At 38.3% G+C, this 22,524-nt stretch overlaps 1 protein-coding gene across 1 annotated transcript in view; it reads right to left on the bottom strand.

The window, feature by feature from the left end:
* The window catches only part of LOC124307000 (uncharacterized), a 101,255-nt gene extending 83,281 nt beyond the window's left edge, over positions 1–17,974 (bottom strand). The window contains exons 1-3 of the mRNA XM_046768252.1: positions 17,782–17,974; positions 17,343–17,483; positions 6,229–6,544 (exon numbers count right to left, since the gene is read on the bottom strand). Coding sequence (XP_046624208.1) covers positions 6,229–6,490 — 262 coding nt within the window. The 5' untranslated portion in view covers positions 6,491–6,544; positions 17,343–17,483; positions 17,782–17,974. The remainder of the gene's footprint in view (positions 1–6,228; positions 6,545–17,342; positions 17,484–17,781) is intronic.
* Between the last annotated feature and the right edge of the window lie 4,550 nt (positions 17,975–22,524).

Here is a 22,524-nt window from a genome sequence, read left to right as displayed (position 1 = left end):
CTTGTGTGAACTTTCGTTATTCAATAAATAAATAAATGAGCATACGTCACGTCGAAATCGACCAGGGCAGCCCCTTAAACTAAAACTGCGTGGCATTTCCACGTTTCTTTTAGCCCCGAAATCGCCGTACCGTCTAATATCTCGACGTTCCCTAATATATAGGTGTATATATATATACATACCTATGTCTATATACAGGGTGAAGTGACCCGAAAATGTAATTAAGGATCTCAAGGTTCGTAGAAAGATAGGGAAAACCGCACAAAATCCTGGCTTGCCTTAAATTGGACAGATATTCAAATTTCAAATAAAAAAGCAGCTCGTCTAATAATCTCAATATATTGTACACGTAAAAACAAAAAATTCGAATCGAAATTAAATCACAGTTTTATTACATAAAAAAAAAAAAACACAGACGTAAAGGCAATTTTGGAAGATAATAAAAATGAAGAATGACACGAAAGAAAGGAAAAGAAAATGGAAAAATTAAGCCCAACAACATTCACTGTGAGAAAATTCTCCGCACCCATGGAGTCTGCGGAGTGTAAGCACATATATATATACATATGTACATGTACACAACGCGCAGTTGCGGAGCTTCGGTTAACTTCTCCTTGTGAAATACCTTATATTGCACTAGAGTGAGTACTAAAAGTAGACTTCAGAGGTCAATCTCGCGAGTTGCACTGCACTTTGGAATAGGTGCACAGTGCGAAGTGCGGTGGGTGGGAGTAAAAATAAGAACATAAGAATAAAGTAGGGGGAAAGAGAGAGAGCGAGAAAGATATATGTGTGTGTGTATATATATATTGTATATTGTATATGTATACACATACGTACATGCAGGGGTAGGTCGAGAGCGAAGCTACAGACGAACACACGTGTAACTGACTCTTGAGCTTCGAGAGCTATAACATCCTCAAAAAGGATTCGATCGAACACTCATGATAGCCAATGCAGGGAAAAACGGCAGGTGCGAAATTTGATACCCTCGTATCGCGATGACGCGAGAGTTGATAAATGGCCTTGCTTTATTATCGTGTCGATGTTAAATCGTGGTAAAATTATTATCGCACAAAGAAAAAAAAAAAAAATACAGTACAAGCGATTGTCGCTGAAAAGAATGGCAATATTTGCTGCAAAACGAACTGATCTTCAAGTTTGTAATAAGCAAGAGAGCATAAAGTGACATAATTGATATTCAGCGGCAGAAAAGCGACTCCATTTTCTTCATTCAGGAATCATTGATCGTTGACGAACGGATGAACGAGGATTCCACTTTCTTATTTTGTCGGGTGATCGAAAAAATGAAAAAGTTCAAAGCTCACAATCAGACACCGAAGCTTATCAAGTTTGAGGGAATGAAGGATTGAGCTGCATTCGCCGAGTTGACAGTCGCCTCGAACTCGACTGACCACGATCACTTTGACGAATATGAGTCACTTTTTTTTTATGAATTCACCTCGCCAAGTATTTCTGGTCGCCGAGTTTGGTCCGCAGCTTTGTTTCGTACAGAATCGAAGCCCTCGCGAGAGGCTGCGAGGATTTCATCGGAGGCGGGGATTCACCGGAACATTATACTGAAGTTGGCAGACCGGAACTCTCTCCGTGCTGATTCGTCGAACAATTCATGACGCATTGTTCATTCACCATTCATGCCTCGAGTCTGACTTGTTGTAACAATAGTTACCGGTCCATTTTCACAGGTGATGCCTTGTTAGATGCTCACGCTGGCTTAATATCTCGATATCGTATAATTGCAAGACGGTTGTTTATCAATCATCGTAATTCGGTAATATTACAATTCGCTAGTGTCAACGTTAGAAGCGACGAAAAAGAAGATACACAAACGCGTGCGTCGAGGAAAAAATTTGAAATAAGCATGGATATCAAAAACATAGACGGGGTGAGAGACGGAGAAAAAGAATACAAGAAGGAATAAGAAAGTTGGAAAGAAAAGACGAGAAAAAAGGGAATTAAGAGAGGGGGAAAAAAACGACATCGTCGTCGCCGATCACGAGCTAGTCGTAAGATTAGATGAGCACTTCTCTCATCCTACTTTTTTGCCTCGAGTGGCCGAATTGTTATTTTGCGAAAACAAGGAAGAAGAAGAAGAAAGAAAGAGAATTAGAAGGAAGAAGCCTGCAAGGCAGACGCGCCTCACGCTAACTTGCCGAGCGAATGACAGTGGGGAAAATTATCTGTAAGGGCCGAGAGTTGGGATCCGCCGGAAGCAGCCCTTCGTTGGAAAAAAAGTCACTACACTGATTGCGACCTGAAAGCGGAGCTGGGCGAGCGCGTGAAGTTTTACAAATTAAATTTGCGATGCGGAAAACGTTTTACAGCTGGAGAAGGCTTCGAGCGAACGAGGTTGAAATTGGTAACATCAATGTCCGCGAAATTCATTGGGAGAAAAATCACCGTTTTGGAACTTGATATAAAGAGTTTGGAAGAAAATTCATTTTTTACAATATTATGTACGAGGTATTCCACCCCAAACCGACCTAAGTCTGATCCTCGGCGAATTTATTAATTTTCAAGTACGGTGTAGAGTGTACAAAAAAAAAAAAAAAACATTCAACATTTTTTAAACTAGGAGTTTGATTTTTACTGCTCACAAAAAGAGAAAAACCTCATTTTCGAATGAACAGCCCTAAGTTATTGGCTATAAATTTTTCTCGTAAATTCTTTGTTAAAAAATGATAATTTTGAAACCGAGATGGAAGTAGGCAAGCTTTTGGTTTAGAAGCTACAGGTGAAACGAGTCATCAAAAAGTGAGAAAAATCGGATTAAATATAAATTTCAAGAATACAATTTTACATTTTATATGTTTTTTCTCACTTTCTGAAAACTTTCCTTCTTTAACAAAGAATACATCAGAAAAATTTGAAACCAATCGATTATGGCTGTTTATTCAAAAATTGGGTTTTTGTGTTTTTGATAGCAGTAAAAATCAAACGCATGGTCCAAGAAAACTAAAACCCGGTGAAAGACGTTTTTCCGTACACTCTACACGATACTTGAAAATAAAAACCATCAAGTGGAATGCCTCATATTTACACATTACGTTTTGCTTCATTATATGATTTACTAAATTACAGATATTTTTCCTAAAATTAATCGTTTATACGTTATCTAATAAAGTCGAACCTCATTGCGAGTTGATAAAATTAGGGTCTGACATTGCGCGATTATATTACCGGGTCTACTTTCGTCTCAGACTTTAAATTGATACGGTTACTCAAACATCGAACGAATCCCGACGTATCATGCAATTCCCAATCTAATCACCGCGCGTCAGACATTCGAGTCCACCGTCTAAATTTGTTCCAAATTATTACGTCGTAAGACGGGGTTTATTTCCGTAGGTGGCATTAGCCCGAGGTAAATTCGGTAAAGATAACAGAGTAGAAATAGCTGCACAGTCTGCCTGGATAAGGAGGTTCGGAAAAGAGTCGAAGGAGCGGTTCAAGCGTGGTATGAAAACCGAGGATGATCGGGTTGACTGATCGGAGACGAAGGACAAACGGTACGTGGGACTAAAAATGAGCGTTGAAGCCGAACACTTCCGAGCGAAGAAGGAAGAGCTTCTGAGCTTTTACACCGAGCTCTGCAACGAGGGCGGATCTAATCGCGAGAGCGAAGACGCAACCCTCGGATAGTCGGGAGAGTCGGAACGAGGTCCAAAAATAATCTGAACCAGCAGCCGCGCCATCCTCTTACCGTAAGTAAAAAATAACGAAGCAACGCGTAACGCGGTAAATTTCCCTGTGTTTGTGACGATTTCGTGTACGTGAAGCCGAGTTCTCGGAGAAGTAATTAAGAAGTACACGGGAAGTCCCGGTTTCGCCCCTTCGTTTCGCTTTTTTCCGACAATATTTTTTCGTCCTTTTCCACTTTGTCGCCTGTATTACATTACCTCTGACTGATTCTAGTCGACGTCAAAACAGACTAATCCTGCAAGTATGATTCTTATTTATAAGTTATTCTCAACGCGTCGAAAAGAAATCAAGGGGAAGCAGCCTCCGGCTAACCTCCGGTTTTTTTTTTTTTTTTTTTGTTTTTTTTGACGAAAAATTACCCCCGTCAAATCAAGCACGATTCATTTGTCAAAGATACTGTATTTTTGTCGAGATAATTTTTTACCTACCGCTTCCCCTCACGAATTTATCGTACGTACAGTTTTGACTTTTTGACTGTTGGTAGAGAAACGGAATTTAAAGTTGCAGAATATATACATATTCAAATATCAAAATTACGATATTATACAACGAATATTGTTTTCGTCTGTAGGTATAACTCGCAAATACGAAAGAAGATTGAAACGTTGATTCGAATAAAAAATCTCTCTGGAAATATATTACAATATACTTTTCTTTTATAATAATTGGTATTCAGTTACCTTAGATTCACAACGTATAACACAACCAAATGTACTTAAACTCATGATGCGGAAGCATCGAGAGCAATAAAATAATCCGCGGTAACAATAAAATTATTACAATTGCATGTATCTGGAGCCGCAATATGCCATTTACGGAGGGTGTTTAAACGCAGCCGTTGTAAATTTACCACCGCGGGTACTTACATATATTATGCACAGAGGCGGACAATGCACCGGCCCGTTATACGATCTAATTTAATTATTACCACGAGCCAAGAGTTGCGTAATAAATCCGACAAAACAAATCGTCGGAGCAGTTCGCGTTTTACGGTCAAACTTCAACCGAAACGGTCCAATGATAAATGCCCTAAAATTACAACAATTTTCGCATTATGTGTGCAGGATGTAACGCGCGTTTAACATTGTCGTGTTTACGGCGATAATTTCAAACTTTGCGCTCGGACTTCGGGGTCGTTTCTTTTCTCTTTTTTCTTCGCACCGACGTATAAACAATATGAGATTTGAACGGTTATAAAACTCGCAATGAAGGCGTCGTTAACGTTTCATACGTAATTAATTATACGTCGACCGAAATTCTGGGCTTCGTTTAAATTACGGTGAAAAAAGATGCAAAATGAAAAGTAAAACTTCGCAGCCGTCTTTAATCCCGAAAAATCCGGAGCTTCCGGTTTACACCTGACAGATTTTTCCAACTCTGCAGTGAATTTGCGAACGTGTGGCGCGAAATCGCTTCATGCAGGGATTCGCCAGATTCTCCCGAAGAATTACAGAGTCAGAATTTCTGTTCGGGTAGATATAGCGAAGCTTAATGGAAACTCCTTTACGCCACGTTAGTTTCGCCTTTCTGCTTCCGCCTGCAACACATGACCTGCAACCGTTCTCCCATTGTGCATTCCGGCATTATTATACGTGTATGTACCTATGTACGTTTCCAATATGTATATAACTCAAGCAGCATCGCTGAGTCCAACGTTTTTCAGCCCCAATTTCATTCGCTTAAAATTTTTCTCACGGCTCGTTGATCAATTTCAAGAGAAGCGAAAACAGATAAATAAGCAATTACGCGTATATTTTTGTTGCGAAACGAGAAAAAACCGGAAAAAAATAACGGGTTGAACGAAATGTGGAAAAAAGAAAAGCCTGATTCGCACGGATCTTAGGTACACGTTGCACGTAATTTACGGTGGAAAAATTCTTTCCCATAGGGAAATTTACGATTCACATACATAACGTCGATGTGTTAGGTATTTTACAATGCTCCAGGTTACACATCATTTTCTGCACACCATTCTGAGCTTGTCTGAATGTTGACTCTGCAAATTCACTGTGCCATAAAAATCTAGACGTAGGTTTTCGATTCTTGGCAGACGACACATCCGCTCCTCCGAATCGAAACCATAATATTGGTGATTCGTATTTTGCAGCTTTAGCGATTCCGACCGATCGACAAGACGAAATTTATTGGCAATAAAAAAACACGTCCCTTTCTTTCGAAAGTGTTTTTCACACGCGGTACACGACGACAAATAAGAAAAACAATTTCGCAATATACGAAACGATTGTTTGCGGAGTGTAAAGAGAAAATAAATAAATAAAATTCCCCGATTTTATTCCAGCGAAAAATTAAAAATTCTGATAAGGTTGGCCGTCTTTTGCAACTAAAAGCTGAAAATCGCAACGCAACCATTTCGGAAAGGGAGCTTAGGCTAAGGTTGAAAAGAATTTATAAAAAAAAAAGTACGTTTTTCATTTCTCCGACTTTTCACGACAGGCGAAATTCCCTGACTATTCCTGAGGGTTCTTGTTACTTCTGCAAACTTACCGATCAGCTTGCCGAACTGAGCCGGCGGTTGCCACTCAGGATAATGCCGAGGAAAACGAGCCCTGGACCAGTGAGTTCTAACGGTGACTTTGTAGAGGGCAAGCTTGTCCTGCTGGGAGGAACTCGAGCCCGAGGCGCCGCACTGAGCCTCGACGACGCCGGCGAAAATTGATAGAGCCGAAAAAACGAAGGCCAGGAGTATCAGGGGCCTCCAGGAAACCCCCGAGGATCCGGTCCGCCTTCTAAAACCCTCGCGCACCATCGCTTCCTGCGCTCCAGCCTCTCCTCCGCCTTATCCTCCTCCACCTCTTCGTCCCTGAAAGAATGACGAGAAGAACGATGAGAATAACGATATACGCGGAGAGATCGAAGAATAAGAATATGAAAAGTACACGTTAAAGAGATTGCAGTTGGAGGAAAAAATTTACAATTTATTTAGCTATCAAATTTTCATCTTCGAAATGAAAAATAGTATTTTCAACAAAATTCGACGATCGCAGAGTGAAATCAAACGATTTTACTATAATTCCAGCAATTTTCAAACTGTTCCAAAAAAAAAAAAAAAAAATGGAGCATCGATACGTTTGCAATTCCAATGTTTTGCAATCTTACGTTGTTGAAAAGTTCTTCGTAGCCTCGCGTATATACCTAAGACAATTCGACAAGCGTACATATGTACACATACTCGACACGCGATCACCTCGTAACAAAATGAATAAAAAGTTTAGATATTTGGCCAAGAAAAACCTCGTTGGGATGAGAAAGAAGATGACAAAAAAAAAAAATGAAAAAAAAAAAAGCAACAAATCCTTTTTTTCTCTCGTTTCTCCTCACCTCGGGGATGTAAAAACGCGGCTCCGTCAATCCCACGTGACCTCTGCAGCCGCGTTTCGTCGAACCCCCACCACCCACCCATCAGGATCCACAGGAGCGAACTCGAGGCGTGATTCGAAATGTGATTGAAATTCTTTCTCGTAATTCTCTGACCCAGGACTACGCGTTACGAGCTCGAAGGCGGTGCTTGCAGGGTTCGATTTACTGTATAAGGTTGAACGCCGCCGTGGTCGAAGGGGAGTCGAGGGGGTGGCTCGAGTGCCTAATCGAATCCACATTTTTTCGGCATTCCTATCAACCTTTTTTACTCCCTTCAATCCTCGGATACTCGTATATAGTTATAGATGTACCGTAAAATACGCATACCTAGATACGGATGTGTAACTACACTGAGAGAAATTTTTTGTTCCAGTTACCGGTCAGTCCTTGACTATTTTCATTTTTTACCACGATCGAAAAATGTAGTTCTGGGTAAAAAATGAAAATTAGTTTTGTAGCTGTTACCGGAAAGACTGGTATCCGTTACTATTCTTTATAACGATATACTATTCTTTATAAACGATATATGAAAATGTTGATAAAATCAAAAAAAAAAAGACAATAAATCAAATTTCGAAAAACTACGTTTTTACTCCTAGGATCGTTGACATCAAATCTCGCTAAGAGCACTCAAATATCAAGGGCAACGAAAGCACTGTTGGCCAGTGTGTAATCAATATGCAGAGGGGCGATAGGTTTCGAGATAACAATTAGGAGTAACCGATTGGGCCGATTGAATGCGGATGAATAAATCAGGAGAATGGAAATTCCGAGGTATCGTTAAGTGTCGCCGTTAGAAATTCAAATAGATTCCATAGTATACGGACTTCTCGCCAAGAGGGAGAGGAGGAAGGACGAGAATCGGAGGATAAGGGTGAGGAGGTTCGATTCATCGCCAGGCGTTGAAAGTTAGCGGGACAGGTGACGGGAGGCAGTCTGGACCCTTTTCGTTTTTAATCCTGTTCCCGTCGTCGCCGCGCAAAGAAACTGGGCGAAGGTTCGCCTCTCCGGAGAAGACGGAGAGGGAGGAAGAGAGAGGAAGAGAGAGAAGGAGAAAACGGTGCCGAATCAAGGGGGTAAAAAGCCCCTTCAGTTCTGTCGGACTGCTCGGAGCTCCGCCTTCTGTCCCGTAGACATAAGGTATAACATGTGTCCGGATCCAACGTTCTCTTGATAAAAAGAAAAAAGAAAAAAAAGAAAAAAAAAATTGAATCGAACACCGTCCGAGAATGCTCGATGAAATTTGTGACTCCTTTTTTACACGAATTTAGCTCGTGTTCGTTGCATGGAAATTGTAATCGCGACATTTTGTAAAAATGGTACAAATTTTACGTTTCATCGATTGCGTGTGATTAGCTTCTTTCTTTCTCTTTCTTTCTTTCTTTCTCGTAAGAATGAGATACTGCATCGATTTGTAAAATACAATCTGTGTGCAAGTGTAACATTATTAGGTGTTGGAATTAATTTTCGTAAATCGTTAAGAATTAATTGGAACACCTAAGAAGAGAATGAGAATTAGCGAACTGAGGAAATAACGTAACGATAATTAATTTTCGTTCCTTGTTGTGGATCAAACTTATTATTATTATTATTATTATACATATTATTACGTAAATCGAAATTTTCCCGTTACATGTTATCTTAGGTAAAGATTTGAAAAATTCTGTCAAGCACAGCTGTTTGGGGTAAAAGATGAAAGAAAACAAATAAAACGAAGTGAAAGGATAGAGAAAATAATAGTGCGATTTTGAATATCTTGAATAAAGTGAAATAAAAGCGAAAATAAAAATTCTTGTAGCACGTTTTAGCGATATAACTAAATAACACTTATACGGAGTAAAAATATGAACAAGGTTGATAAAATTTTGGTTAAAAAGTAAGGGCTAAAATTTACCGACGCGATGTTTCTCTTTTGATAAGCCTGGCAAAGGCACTCGGCGAGTATAAAACACGTTGCATCGGAGCAGCGTCAGAATCAGGAAAGAGAGAGAGAGAGAGAGAGAGAAAAGTGGGGGAGGAAACGGTTCGTTGTCGTACAAAAACGCGGAAGTAAAGAGTCGTTGATAAAAAAGTAAACAAGACTGAAAAAAACTGTGGAAAATAAATTATAGAAAAAGAAAATAAAAACGAAGCTGAAATTGAAACGTGTGGAACTGGCTTTACATGCATAGATGCACCTCGTTACTGCGAATTGCATTCCTGACGCGCCTTATTATTTACACACATCCAGTGCGCATACAATTTTTTTCCTGCTACAACATTTCTTTTTAACGAAATATTTTTAATTACAATTTGCGTAGAGTTTCAACGTAACGATTCGCAAATTGTAAATGAAAACATACACGAATACTCGCGTATACTAACGCATTATACATGCGCACGTAACAGATGGACAAAAATCGATAATTTTTTGATAAATTTTATCACGAGATAGTCGCAGGTATAATATACAGTTCTACATACGAATTGAGATTTATTTATCGTACGATTGTTATAACTGGTATAAAGCTGAGGAGGAAAGTCTTACAATTAGCCTTCACGAATAAAATGAGTCATCATGCGGAATATAAAATTGGAGGACTCGTACTGTACATAGTTTATAAACAATTCGATTAAAACGATTTGTGAAATGATAGGTCTGTATTTTACAGTTTGGTTCACAAGTTCAGCATATATGATAATTTATTTCGGGACCTGCAAGCTCCGTTCCTCAATCTATACGTTATATTGTTATATGTGTATATTTTTCTTTTTTTTTTATGTTCTTTTTACTGAAAATAAAAACTGGAAGAGGCTTTGCAGGGGTTCCGGAGTTGATCGCATCCACCAACGAGTATAAATCAGCCCCCTCTTCGCGCGGGTATCAGCGGTCTATTTATTACCACCCCTGCCCTTATAATCTCGATCTTTCTTTCTCTCTCTCTCTCTCTCTCTATATATATCTATTTCTGCGTTTTTCGACGTTCCTCGAGTCTTCGTCGATATATTGCGTATAGGAATATGCGCGTGTACAATATTCACATACTGTATATATAATATACTGACCATTCAAAATAATGTGTATGCGCCAAGTTGAAAAATTCCGAGTTAACCTTGAAGAAAGAAGATCCTCAAAGTTTCAATGCTGTATCTTACTGTTAAGGAAGGCCGCTAATTTTTTGTTTAATGTTTTTTTTTTCTCATCTTCTTATAAAATACGATTTTGTTTGTTTTCAGACCTTGAATTTTTTGAATTTCGCAACGATTCAAAAACATCAAACGGTAGACAGATAAATCTGGGATTGAAAATATTTTTTACCATTTTGATTTCTTGATTTTTTATTCTGGGCGTTCTTAAAATTTCTTACAGACTAATTTCTATACTGTTTTTTTTTTTTTTCCGAAGGCCATGTTGAATATTCCATCATGAAAAATTGAAAATCTTTGAGCAAAAAGTATTTTCAATCGCAGTTTTACTTGTCTACCGTTTGTTTTATTTTAATTTTTTTAATCGTTATAAATTTAGAATACATCAAGGTCTGGAAACAAATAAAATCTTATTTTATAACAAAAATAAAGAATAAAAAGAAAAAAATCAACCGCACCTCGTAACAGTGAGATAGAGCATTGAAACTTTCGGGATCTTCTTTTTTTTTTAAGATTAAATTAAGATTTTTCAACTCGGAGCATAAGCATTTTTTGGAACGGGCAGTCTAAATTATATATTCATCTTTTAATTTTCTACCGGAAGGATAAAAATTCTTAATTAGTGTAATTTTTATGTTTACGAGCTGGCCGGTTTATAGAGAGCCGTATTTCCGCGGGGTTTAGCATTAAGCTGCGTGCAGCTTCGATATTACACGAAGTCGGATGAAGAAGAAGAAGAAAAAGATGAAGAAGAATTTCCGAGCGATGTTTCTTCGTGTCTTTATACCCGTAGGTCGTTTTGTATTTACTTTTATTTTACTTTTACCAAAAGCTTAATTCTTTTTTTATTTTTCATTTTTGTATCTTCGCTTATTTTTTCCCCCCATATTTTTCTTTATTATCACACTCATTTCTTTTTTTTTTCTTCCTTTTATTTACGCGTGTTTTACTTTTCTTTCGTTTTATGTGTGTGTGTTTCTTTTTTCGCACAGCTCGTTTCTCTCGGTTCTACCCGCTGGGACTTTGTTCAAGTTTATCTTTCCCTTTCTCTCTCTCTCTCTCTCTCTCTCTCTAGCTTTCGCGATCTCTTACGCGATTTGAGTGAAAAACTTTTTCACTTCTTATTAACCAGACTTTTCTCTTACTTTCTCTCTCTCACTTTCTCCCTTTTTATATCCGTACAACCGCAGTCGTATTATCGAACGTCTTTGTCGCCTCTTCGCATAACCAAAAAACCGAAAAGAAGCTTTGTTATAATACCTCGTCAAAACAGATGAAGACAATTTCTTTTTTCTGTGCATCATTATAATTCTTTCTCTTGTCAATCTGTTATCCCTTATCAACTTGTAAATATAGCTCACCAGAATATTCTCTGCACCCTGGCAAAAAAGAACTTTCGATCTAAATTAATATTTACACGTAATTCAAAGAGGCGGTTTATAATTTTTTGAGATTCTACAAATTCGATGCAGTCCAACTTCTTTAAGAGAATGTGCGAGATTGTTTTTTTTTTTTCATTTGGAGCATGACTGACCGAAAAAAAACCAATAAAACTGTACAGAATTTTTAGCAGCTAACTTTCCAAAAATAAATTTTCCGTAAAATCTTGGAAAAGATTGGGATCATTTCAAAAAAATGTTGTTTATTCTACCTGTAATATACCCGATAAAATCAATATGGTCGCAGTCTTTATTTTCTTTTTCGCAACATTCTTACAACGAAGTTCTCTGAAACATTCTTTGACGAAAAACTCCAAAAGCTTTCCGAAATTCGTCCGTACAGAATGTGAAAGGAATATTTACCGAATTTTTCCGTCGCATACATATTTCATAGACGAATTTTTCCACTAAAGTCGAGCAAGGACGATTATAATAAAGTATGAAAATAATAAAGTATGATATTACATGTTCAAGATCCGAGAATGGCCGCGGCGGTTGATATACTAGACGCAAGTTCGGTCACACTTGATTAAAAATTAACATCTCGTGTGGATCGGGCAAAGGAGAAACGTGGCGAGGGGGAAAAAAAATATCCTTGATTAGCCACTGAATGATTAATTATCTTCAGCCCCTGGGCTGAGCGTACAGATGACTTAAGACCGGCCACGTCGAGTGACGTTGATGAAAAAGAAATTACGTACGAGCAAAAGGTACATTTCGTCAAATGTAAAAAAATAGATACATGGATAGACGGATGGCTTAAGTTCGTTTAAAAAAAAAAAAGAGAGAGAGAGAGAGAGAGACACGCAGGTACGAAAAATCTGCAAAGAAAACTGCAGCGCATGACAACGTTATAACGTTACTGTTGAAATTCTACAGCTATTATAAACATTGAATTGAATCGGTGCATCACCCGCGGCAAAAGGCAAAGTTTAAATTGAAAACCGTATAATTTAACGAGAAAATTCTGCAGGTTGGATATTCATACCTATTTCGAAACACCGAACTAAATACGTGGGTATAATACGTGTGTATACGTACATCGAGATACGTGTAGGTATAATTTAGCCGAGGGAATCGTATGGGAATATAAGCATTTAACTGCACCGCTCGCTGCACGTGCGGTGCAGCATTTTAACGTTCCTGTGTGCATGTACAGGTATACCGTGCATACCCATAATGCACGTGCGCGTATACACAGAGTTTATTTTAGTTCGTGGCTCGAGTTACAAATTCCGGAGAGTGGTTATAACACGTAAGTATTACGCGTTACGGCGTCACGGAAATTCGTTTCGCCGGGGAAATCGGGGGGAGGGAGATTGAAAGGAAGAAAAAAATAGATAAATAAAATATAACGACGTTGGTGTAAAAGAACGAGCCGAAATGTGTCGACGATAAGTACGGGAACAGATATTTTCTCGAGCAATATTCATTTTTTAAAGATTTTGTAGCGCTGAAGTATGAAAATAATATTTAAACTAGGTACGAATGCGGTGCGCTATGAGCTAAAAGTCAAGAGTAAAATTGCGACGGCCGCTATAAGCTAAATATAATCGATGCATCGATTGATCGAGTCGAGAATTAAAAAAATCGAACACGACCCGATTGAATCGGTAATAATTAATCGATTAATCCATTATTACATTTTTTGTTGGAAACAGTGCATATGAAACCATAATTTCGTAAATATCAGTATGCAGTCTTGTTAGCGATAAAGTTTTTTCATCATTTAAACTTTCATACAAAATATTTGTCAATTTCAGGGTAAAATATTCATTCATCTTTCCCTTGTTATATGAAATAGGTACGTATTTGTCAAGTAAGACAACCGTGATAACAACCGATACTTTTCAAAACACCCAAATTCATACCGAATTGCATAAAATTCGTGGGAGTAAAACACAAAAACTTATTGTGACGAAAAACAATCAACTCTGTCGATTAGTCGGGAAAAAATAATCGATTATCTTTGATCATTCTCAGAGTAAAAGCAAAAGCAAGGAAACTTGGCCGGCCGATCGAGCAAGAATTTGAAAATATATGTATAATCGTAAAGACACGGTACGTCGAAGTTTTTATATTTATTTTTATCCCCCCCCCCCCCCCCCCTTCTTACCCGCGCGAATATTTAGTTCAGATCATCTCTATTCTTTCACGACGACGACGACAAGAAGGGGCGTACAAAGAATATAAGAAGTCGGAAAAAGTCAGAACGGTCGGTCGGACGCGGAGGGTGAATGTAGGTATATACCTGCAGGTAACTGAAAAACTTTTTCACTTTTTATTCAAACGTTATTCAAAGCTTTCCGGCGTATCCTCGGCCTCTCGGCCTCTTAGGTATTATAGGCGCTTGCACTCAGACCCGCCCCGACTTATCCGGGATTTCTAGGGTCGCCCCCCCCCCCCCCCCCCCCCCCCCCCCCCCCTCACGCGTATAATAAATAAATGGAAATAGTTAATAAAAAGAATTCCCTCCACATATCATGTAATATTTAATATCGGGGTAGTCTTTGTTTGAAAATTTTTCAAAATCGACTCATGCGCTCGCCAAATTTCTTACAAGTAAATATATAAATTCTCTCACCCCTAAATTGCGCTTTTTTCTTTTTTTTTTTTTTTATACCCTAATGAATATCCCTGCGATTATTTGCGATCTGGAGAGAAAAAAAAATTTTTTTTTTGACGCAGTCTTTTTATTGCTTTTGTACGAATGTGCGGTACCTGTACACGAATAATTTCTTGATCGTCGTACCGTGTGGAATAATCTGACATGATTAAAGAAATGATTTACTAATCATGAGTGAAATTATAATGAACAATTTATTTGAATAACGTGACTCGAGTAAAGTCGGATAAAATTGAATATTATTTCGTAGAATCAAGGAATCACGTTTGTTACAGGCAGTTTAACAAATACTTCCCGTTTACTGAATTATTAAAATGTCTCACGTAATCAACACTAATATTACACGAATATTGTAAAATTATAATAGTCGGGTAAATATTTCGCTGCGACACACCGAATGTAAAATTATTTGCTATGAGATAATAACGGAGAATGGAAGCGAAAATTAACAGAAATATAAAAGAAGTAGAAAATAAAAAACTGTGATTACTCTTCGGAAACTCCGTTCATATAATACACACATATATACATATATGTATATAAATTGTATACTTTATCACTTTGATAAATATTTTTTCCCTCCAAGGAATGTACGTTATAATATCCAGAGCAATCTTTGGATCATTATATATAACTTTTCGTTTCACGGTCAAATTGGTGTTCATCTTTACCTCCTCCTTCTTCTTTCTACTTCTCATTTTTTTGGCCTCCATACATACATCACATGCGTATATTATACACACCCGAAATTGAAGCATGACTGTTATTATTATGTGATTTTCACGACCGAGAGATTGCAAAGTTTCGTTCAAGACGCAGAGAGGAATGGAGAAAAGATGAGGCAGGAAAAGAATGAGAAAAAAAAAAAAAAAAGAAGAGGACAACTTGACGCACATTATTTCGCGCTCTGATATTACGTATAATATATATGAAAAGAACGGCTCGGGATCGAGGATACTGAACAGGAAGGGGGGGGATTTTCATCCGACGTAGAAACTTGCGGTATTGAAATACTTTCTCCTCCAGATTTTGAATATTGGATACATGCTAGGCGTGGATAACAAACGCTTTTCTTCAAAAGACGTTACCGTTTTTTTTTTTTTTTTTCTATAGTATATATTAAAAATGTCTGCATGCAATAAATTTTCACAGAATTTTTTCATCCCTCTTCTGATAAGATGGTGAAAAACAAAAGGAAAAAAAGAGAAGAATTTCAAGTTACGTTTAATTCCACATGCGAAATAAGCCGGAATTACAAATTTCATTTTTTACAGTAACTAGAAAAAATTCAGTAAAACAAGTATCGTTAAAAAAACTGTTTCAATATTTTTGGTATTACGAAAAACGAGGTACGCGTAACCATTTTGCGCTAACGTCGTTCCTTTTTTCGTAACTGCGACGCAGAATCAGTTTGTTCGATTTACTCTACTTTTTTAGTTAATAAAATATTCCATTATCGAAAAATCAGTAAAATGATCGAAATTTAAATATTCATTATTTAAGAAAGAATTGGAAAGAGGAAGAAGAAAAAAAGGGCGTATAACAGACACGAGGCATCTGCATCAGCTACAAGTTGCGCGATAACATTTGGCGCGAGCTTAAGTTTTTTCGCAACTTATTTTATTATACGTGTATAACAGACGCGAAGAATGAGCGGGGGTGAGGAATTTTTATTATCGAATTTTCGGCCTTCTGAAATCGAGATATGCGAGTCGGAAATTCAGCGGCACTTTTTCACTCTCATTCCTCCGAGACGGGACGATACGTGAGACTAGAAGACTGCAACGCAGCTGCTCTTCTCTTCGAATTTACAGTTTTTGCGGCACGCGACTCGTCGGGAAGTCGTTAGGATGCATTATGTCTGGAAAAAGATAAAACGGCGCGCGCAAGACTGGCCGGAAAAAAAGAAAAAGAAGAAGAAGAAGCAGAAGAAGAAGAAGAAGAAGAAGCGCTTGCAGCCTTCTTCGGCACGTGGAGAAAATGCAACCCAAAACCACTTTCAAAACGGCGTGAAAATATTCATTAATCAATAAGGATTTTTTTTTCAGTCTTTTCGCCTTTTCGGAAGAAAGAAGATGAAAAAACAAAAATCTTCCCACACGCAAAATGAAAATTGGATTTTTATCTTGTCAGCTAATTCGAAGATTACCGAATAAGCGTTGCTGTAACGAAACTTGTTTGTTTGGTTGCATTGGTTTGTGGGTAACTTGTACGGAAGAAAGAAACGAAAATAAACATTCCCTCGATCGGTGTTCGACGCTGGGGATAAAGTTCGGCTTGGCCCGTAGCGGCTGCATGAGATTCTCTTGATTAATCAACCGGAAAACCGCGCGTTTACACCGTACACATACCTTACAAGACTCGTGGGAGTGCAATTAGCGAGTGTAAAATAACCGTACAACGAAATAACGAGGCGAATAAATATACAGGAGTGTAATTACTTAGCCACGCGTTTATTCTATTGTTGCAATTTACACACGTGAAATAATAACGTTTCAAATTCAGACCGGGCAGCTTGTAATTAATTAGCGCAATTTACTTGCATTCGTTTTACTTAAAAATTTGGGATTAAAAGTATAACGAATGAAAAATACATGGTAATGAAAATTTTTCCCAAATGAACAGCGTGAATTCCGAATAAAACGAGTGATTTTTATCTGTAAATTAACCTTTATCTGGTATAAATAACATTGCTGTCACCTTGGTGTCGATTTCATATTTCGGCTCGAACTTTTTTCTTTTGCGGGGGGGGATCACCGAAGCGTCGCGAAATGAGGAGGGTCGCAATAATAATTTTTCATTTTAACGTAGTAGAAAATTGTTATAAAGGCAGAAAATTTCAAGTTGCGATAATCTCGATTGAAAATCCACGAAGGTGTCAGCCGAAGGTTAATTTACCCATTTCTTTGTCAATTTATTTGATTAATTTGTAGTCGTGGAATAATCGAATGGAGAATCACAAAATGAACGTACTGCACAACAGTTGGTTATACATGTCCAAATGGTGGAGGTATAAATAGGTCTAGTATTTGAGGAGGACGGTGACTCACTTTGTCCGCGATATCCTCTCTCTTTCCCTCTTTGAGGTAAGTAAGCGTTGTCCTTTTCTCTCTATCTCTTTCTTTTTCTCTATCTCAAACTGGCTTGGAACCCATCGTCGACGTTCACATCACCGCACGATAAAAATCTTACTAATATTACCGAAGAATAATAATAAGAAGAAGAAGGAAGATGAAAAAAAAAGAAAAAAAAAAGGAAATGATTGTATAAAAAGAATTTAAACAACAGAAAAACGGACGACAAAATCGCACGACTGAATTACAGAAACCGAAAGAAAAGCCGGCACAGTTCACAATTTGTCTTCTTTTACAATATTCATTTGTTTATCAACAACTATGCGTGTGTCCGTGATAATTTTCAAAAACAAAAAAAAAAAAAGAAATATTAAAATTTCCCCACGACAATTTAAAAACGTGAAATACGTCGTACGATAAGTTGAGCAGAAACTGAGGGCGGCACTAATTTGACACGGAAAACTTGACCGCGGTTACGATTCGAGAGGTCGAAAAAAGGCTCGAGATGTTGCGGTTTCACGTTTCACGTTTCGTCGCGCGTTTCGAAGTGCGTCGCGACGCCGACGCTGCAAGCTCGAGGAACGACGCGAGACTGTTCCATGTTCAGAATTTTCCCGCGGAGCTCGCGACTCGACTTCGCCTTCGTGTATCGACGCCGAAGCTTTGCGCATGTTCTCGTGTTATTGGCACAGAGATTCCCCCCCTCCCTCCCTCCCTCCCGCCCTCTCCCTCTCTCTCCCTCTCTCTCTCTCCCTCCCTCTTTCTCTTTCACGATACGCCGCGTCCTTTCAACCGGCAAAAAGCTCTGCCTACAATTAGTCGATTATAGCTCTGGAGTACATGACACGAAACGACGAAGCGGATTCGGCATTTATGTGTGAAACTTGACGGTATTGTTGAGGATATGGGGTTCGCGAATATCGGTGCTATTTGTTATTTTCATTGCGAGGTTCTCGTGTCATTTGCCTCGATTGTTTCGCATCAATTTTACGATTTTAACAGAATTTTAAGAGATCTGAAGAAGTTTGTAACGAAAAATTAACACCCAAGCACTTGTTTATCAAAATTCCAGTAACTTTTTTGTTTTCGTATCTTTTTTTATTATTATAATAATAATAATAGTAATAATTTTACGAATACTTGTCAATCAATTAATCCACGTTATTTCTCATCTAATTTTACAGCTCATATTTCAAGAGTCCGATGATTGATGCGTCTAGGAAGCATCTTTTTTGTTATTATCGAGAAAAAACAAGCGCGGGTATAATTAAACTCGTCAATTTAACGGCAATTACCTCATTCGCTTCCACTTTGCAGTCAACTCGATAGCACTGAAACGTCAGTTAAAACGGTATATAAAATATCCTCAATTACTCGGCACAAATAATATATAATATATATATATGTATACAACATCTTTGAAAAGCAGCGTGTGATATTAAACTTTTTTTCGGGATTAAAGAAAGTCCACACGCCTCATCGAGAATTTTATATTTCTATCCAATAACAAAATCTATAATCTCGACAAAATTAATATTTATAATCACAGCTTATTCTCCGCTTTTTCAACCGTCGCCGTCCAACGAAACAGGATTAAAAAACGTTCGGGCTCTCGGCGATATCGTGCGATAGAAAAATGAAAAATGAAAAAGCGAACGTATAATATCACAACGCACGAGGGTAGAACCGGCGTGCGGGAAAAAAGGGATCAGACACGAAGCGTCGAAGGGGATGGGAAATTCGAATTCGGCGTTGCGTCGGGCCTTTTTACGCAACGAAAAAACGCGGCCTAATTTGTAAAAAGCTCGGTTTTTCGCTCGGCTCGCGATCGAGTTTCGCGGAAAGGCTGCTGCGATTGTTTTGCACCGCGCTTCGTGACGTTTCGCTTAACCAACCGACGCGATAGATGCGACCTGGACATTCGAAATTCCCGAACGATACCCGCCGCGACAGACGCGCAAAAAGCGGGCAAGAAATGCAATTTATGGAAGCAGTGGTGGCATCAGCCCTTTGCGTGGGCAGCTGGGCGGCAGCCGACTGCCAACCGCAGGGGGAGTTAATTGTTAATTACGATCGGGACGTCGCTGTCTCTATTCGTCTCTCTCCTTCTCTCTCGGCAAGACGAAACAACGCGAATCGCTTGACGAATGGAAAATTCCGAATTTCCAAGTGGAGAAGACCGACGTTACCCTTTAAAAATCTAGCCGTGTCATTTTTCTTTGTCGTAGATGAACGCTCAAATTTGTTTATTCAAATTGGCCGAAGTTTCGGTCAACGCTAAAGGTCTGCGAGAAAAAATTTGTATACGTGCATTTTTTATTTACATATCAAGCGGGACTTGGTGTTGATGTAACGAAAGTAAATCGTTCTACGAAAATCTAGCCGAAACTCACCGAGCGAGAAGATATTTGCAGGAGTAAATGAAACAGTTGCGTTCTCGTTTTCCCTTTTCATTATTTGCCCCTTTCAATTTCGCAAGGATTTTTAAAATCCAGCAAAAATCTCGTTGATTCCGTTGTGATGTTTTGAGGGAAAATGAATGGATGAAGAATTATGTGTCAAGGGTTTGGCTTCGTTCATTTTGCTGATCTAATCGTACATGCATAATTTATAGATCCGTTTACATCTCGTATAACATGTAACGAAAATGATGGGGAAAAAAAAAATTGATCTTAAAAGATTGATTCATTTTTTCTTCGGGTTTGTGTACAAAGAAAAACGTGAACCAAACGGAATTTGTTCTAACAAGTCGAAAGATCATTCTCTAAATAAATCCGGATCGCCAGGAACTTAACGAAATTAACAAAAACGCCACAATAATTTCAAAGTAAACAAAATTATTACTGAATTACTTAATTCTGAACTTGAATAGACGTATAATTAATCAAACTCGTCTATCGATTTCATATAGAACACGACCTAAATTAATTGATACAATTAAAATCCGTAGTTTTTCATCGCTGTAAAGTTACTTTTTTTTTTTTTCCAGAATATCCAGCAGATCTATACACATCGATTCAGACTGTATAATTTTTTTTTGTTTGCTTTTCTCGGACTCCGCCCATAGAGAAAAATAAGTGCTTGAAGTATTCCATGCCGTTCGAATCTCGACTGCAGGGTCAGACCGGCGCCCTCTGTATTTTCGTATCGATATTGTTTCTTCGTTTTATTTTCAGCAAGGATTTCTTGCCCCGGTTTTTGCACGCCGAGAAGCGAAGTAGGTTTAGGTTCTGCCCGTGCAGAATTATACTTGTATGATACGATTTATACAAATTTTATGAACCGAACGAAACGGCCTTTTTTCAAAGTCTACATCTATCCGTATAGGTTTCCATAACCTATATCGGTGAAAGATATTCTGCATAAAAAAAAGGAGAAGAAAAAATTTGCTGTACTTCACGCGAAAATGTTCTTTATACGCAAACGAAGATCGAGCTGGTGAAGGATGTTTGATAATTTAAAACGATTCTCTCCTCGTTACGAAAGAGAAAAGAATCATTCTGTTTGGAGAAATTTTTCCCCGAACCGTTTCGACACGTATCGTTTATAATGATCCAAATTGTGAATAACAATAATATCGTTACGTTTCAAAAAAATCCGACAAATTTTCTCACCTTTCGAAAATATCGGTGAAAACAAAAATCGACACGAAAAATCTACCGACTACCGAAAATTACGGGGAAAAAAAATCAAATTAGTTTTCTTTTTTTTTTTTTTTCTATCCCTGAAGGGGATTCTTTTATGCTGCAGTGAAATTACAGCGAGGCATAAAAGAAGGGAGGAATGAAGGACGAGAGGAAAAGCGGGATCAGGGGGTAGATTGGAACCAAAATTGAACAGACTGGTTGACGAGGGTCACGGTTGTAGAAAAAGGGTTACTAAACTTTCACCAGCTTTTCAACAGATATATCTTACGAAAGTTATACGATCCGTTCCTACCTCGTTTTGAGTTGTGACTGTGTGAAAAAGTGTGGAAAATCTAACTCTGCATTCGGATTTGAAACAGCTTTAACGGGTTTCTCTTCAATAGCGGCTTAAAACAGCGGCGAGGATGATGAAAATAAATCTAACGTCGGTTGCACGGAATGAAAATTTGAAAAATTCGCGTCGGGAATGAATTCGATTGTACAGATCTTTTGAAAATAGAAATTTCATTGCGTTCGTCTACGTTATACTTTTAAAGAAAATGAAACGGATTTGAGAAAGAAAAAGAAGAAAAACAAGGCTGATTTGCATCATAGATTGGATTTATAATCGCCGGAAGTAAAACGCGATACGTAAGCGAGAATTTCTTTTACCCCGCATCAGTCAGATCGATCCAAATTACCGTTCCCCATAATAAATTCATCGATATAGAAATAAATCTCCAAGTCTTTTCTACTTGAATATATCGGGTTATGAATATTTCCCGAACTCCAAGAGACGATGAACTCTAAAACTTATCATCGGCTGGAAGGAAAAGTTCGGCGACTCGATTATAATCGATGAACCGATCCGGAGGGTTATTTATTACGCAGCGATTTGATATGTATACACGTGTTGTGTTTTTCTGCGAGATGAGCCAGAGATTAAAAATTTCGTTCGTGATCCAAGGCGTTGTTTTACAATTAAAGACTGTAAGGATGGAAGCTCGTTTACTTTTTTATTTCTTATTTTTTATTTGTTCTATTTATTTTATCGTTTCACTCGTTTTGTTTTGTCGGAAAGTTGAAGGGAGGGAAAAAAGTGGGCGGCACTGTTCCAAGTGAAATATTCTAAACCGATCAACAGCCCCCATAAGCCGGGAGGATATTTTCGCGCGACGTCCCGTCTTCTCTCTCTCCCTCTCTCCCTCTCTCGCTCTTTTGCTTTCTCTCTTCCGCCTAAATGGATCAACGCTGGCAAAATCGAATCTCTCCGAGTTATGCAAAATAACGAAAACAAAGTTAAAATATATTCAAAACAAAACGAGGAGGAGATCGTCGCTCTCATCTCGCCACTCTCTCCCTCTCTCTCTCTCTCGCCCCTCGTTACTGATTCAAATTTTCCAACGTTTATCTTCCCGCGTGCAGCTAATTTGATTTTGAACGATTTTTCTTCGCTTTTTCGGTACGGTTTTTCCTCAGCTCTGTTTTTTTTCTGTCCTCACTCTCTCAGCTTACTCTTACCGATCTCGTTC

Source organism: Neodiprion virginianus, chromosome 6 (genome assembly GCF_021901495.1).
Source record: "Neodiprion virginianus isolate iyNeoVirg1 chromosome 6, iyNeoVirg1.1, whole genome shotgun sequence".
In the NCBI taxonomy this organism is placed as follows: Eukaryota; Metazoa; Arthropoda; class Insecta; order Hymenoptera; family Diprionidae; genus Neodiprion; species Neodiprion virginianus.
This window is presented reverse-complemented; position numbering and strand designations above follow the sequence as displayed.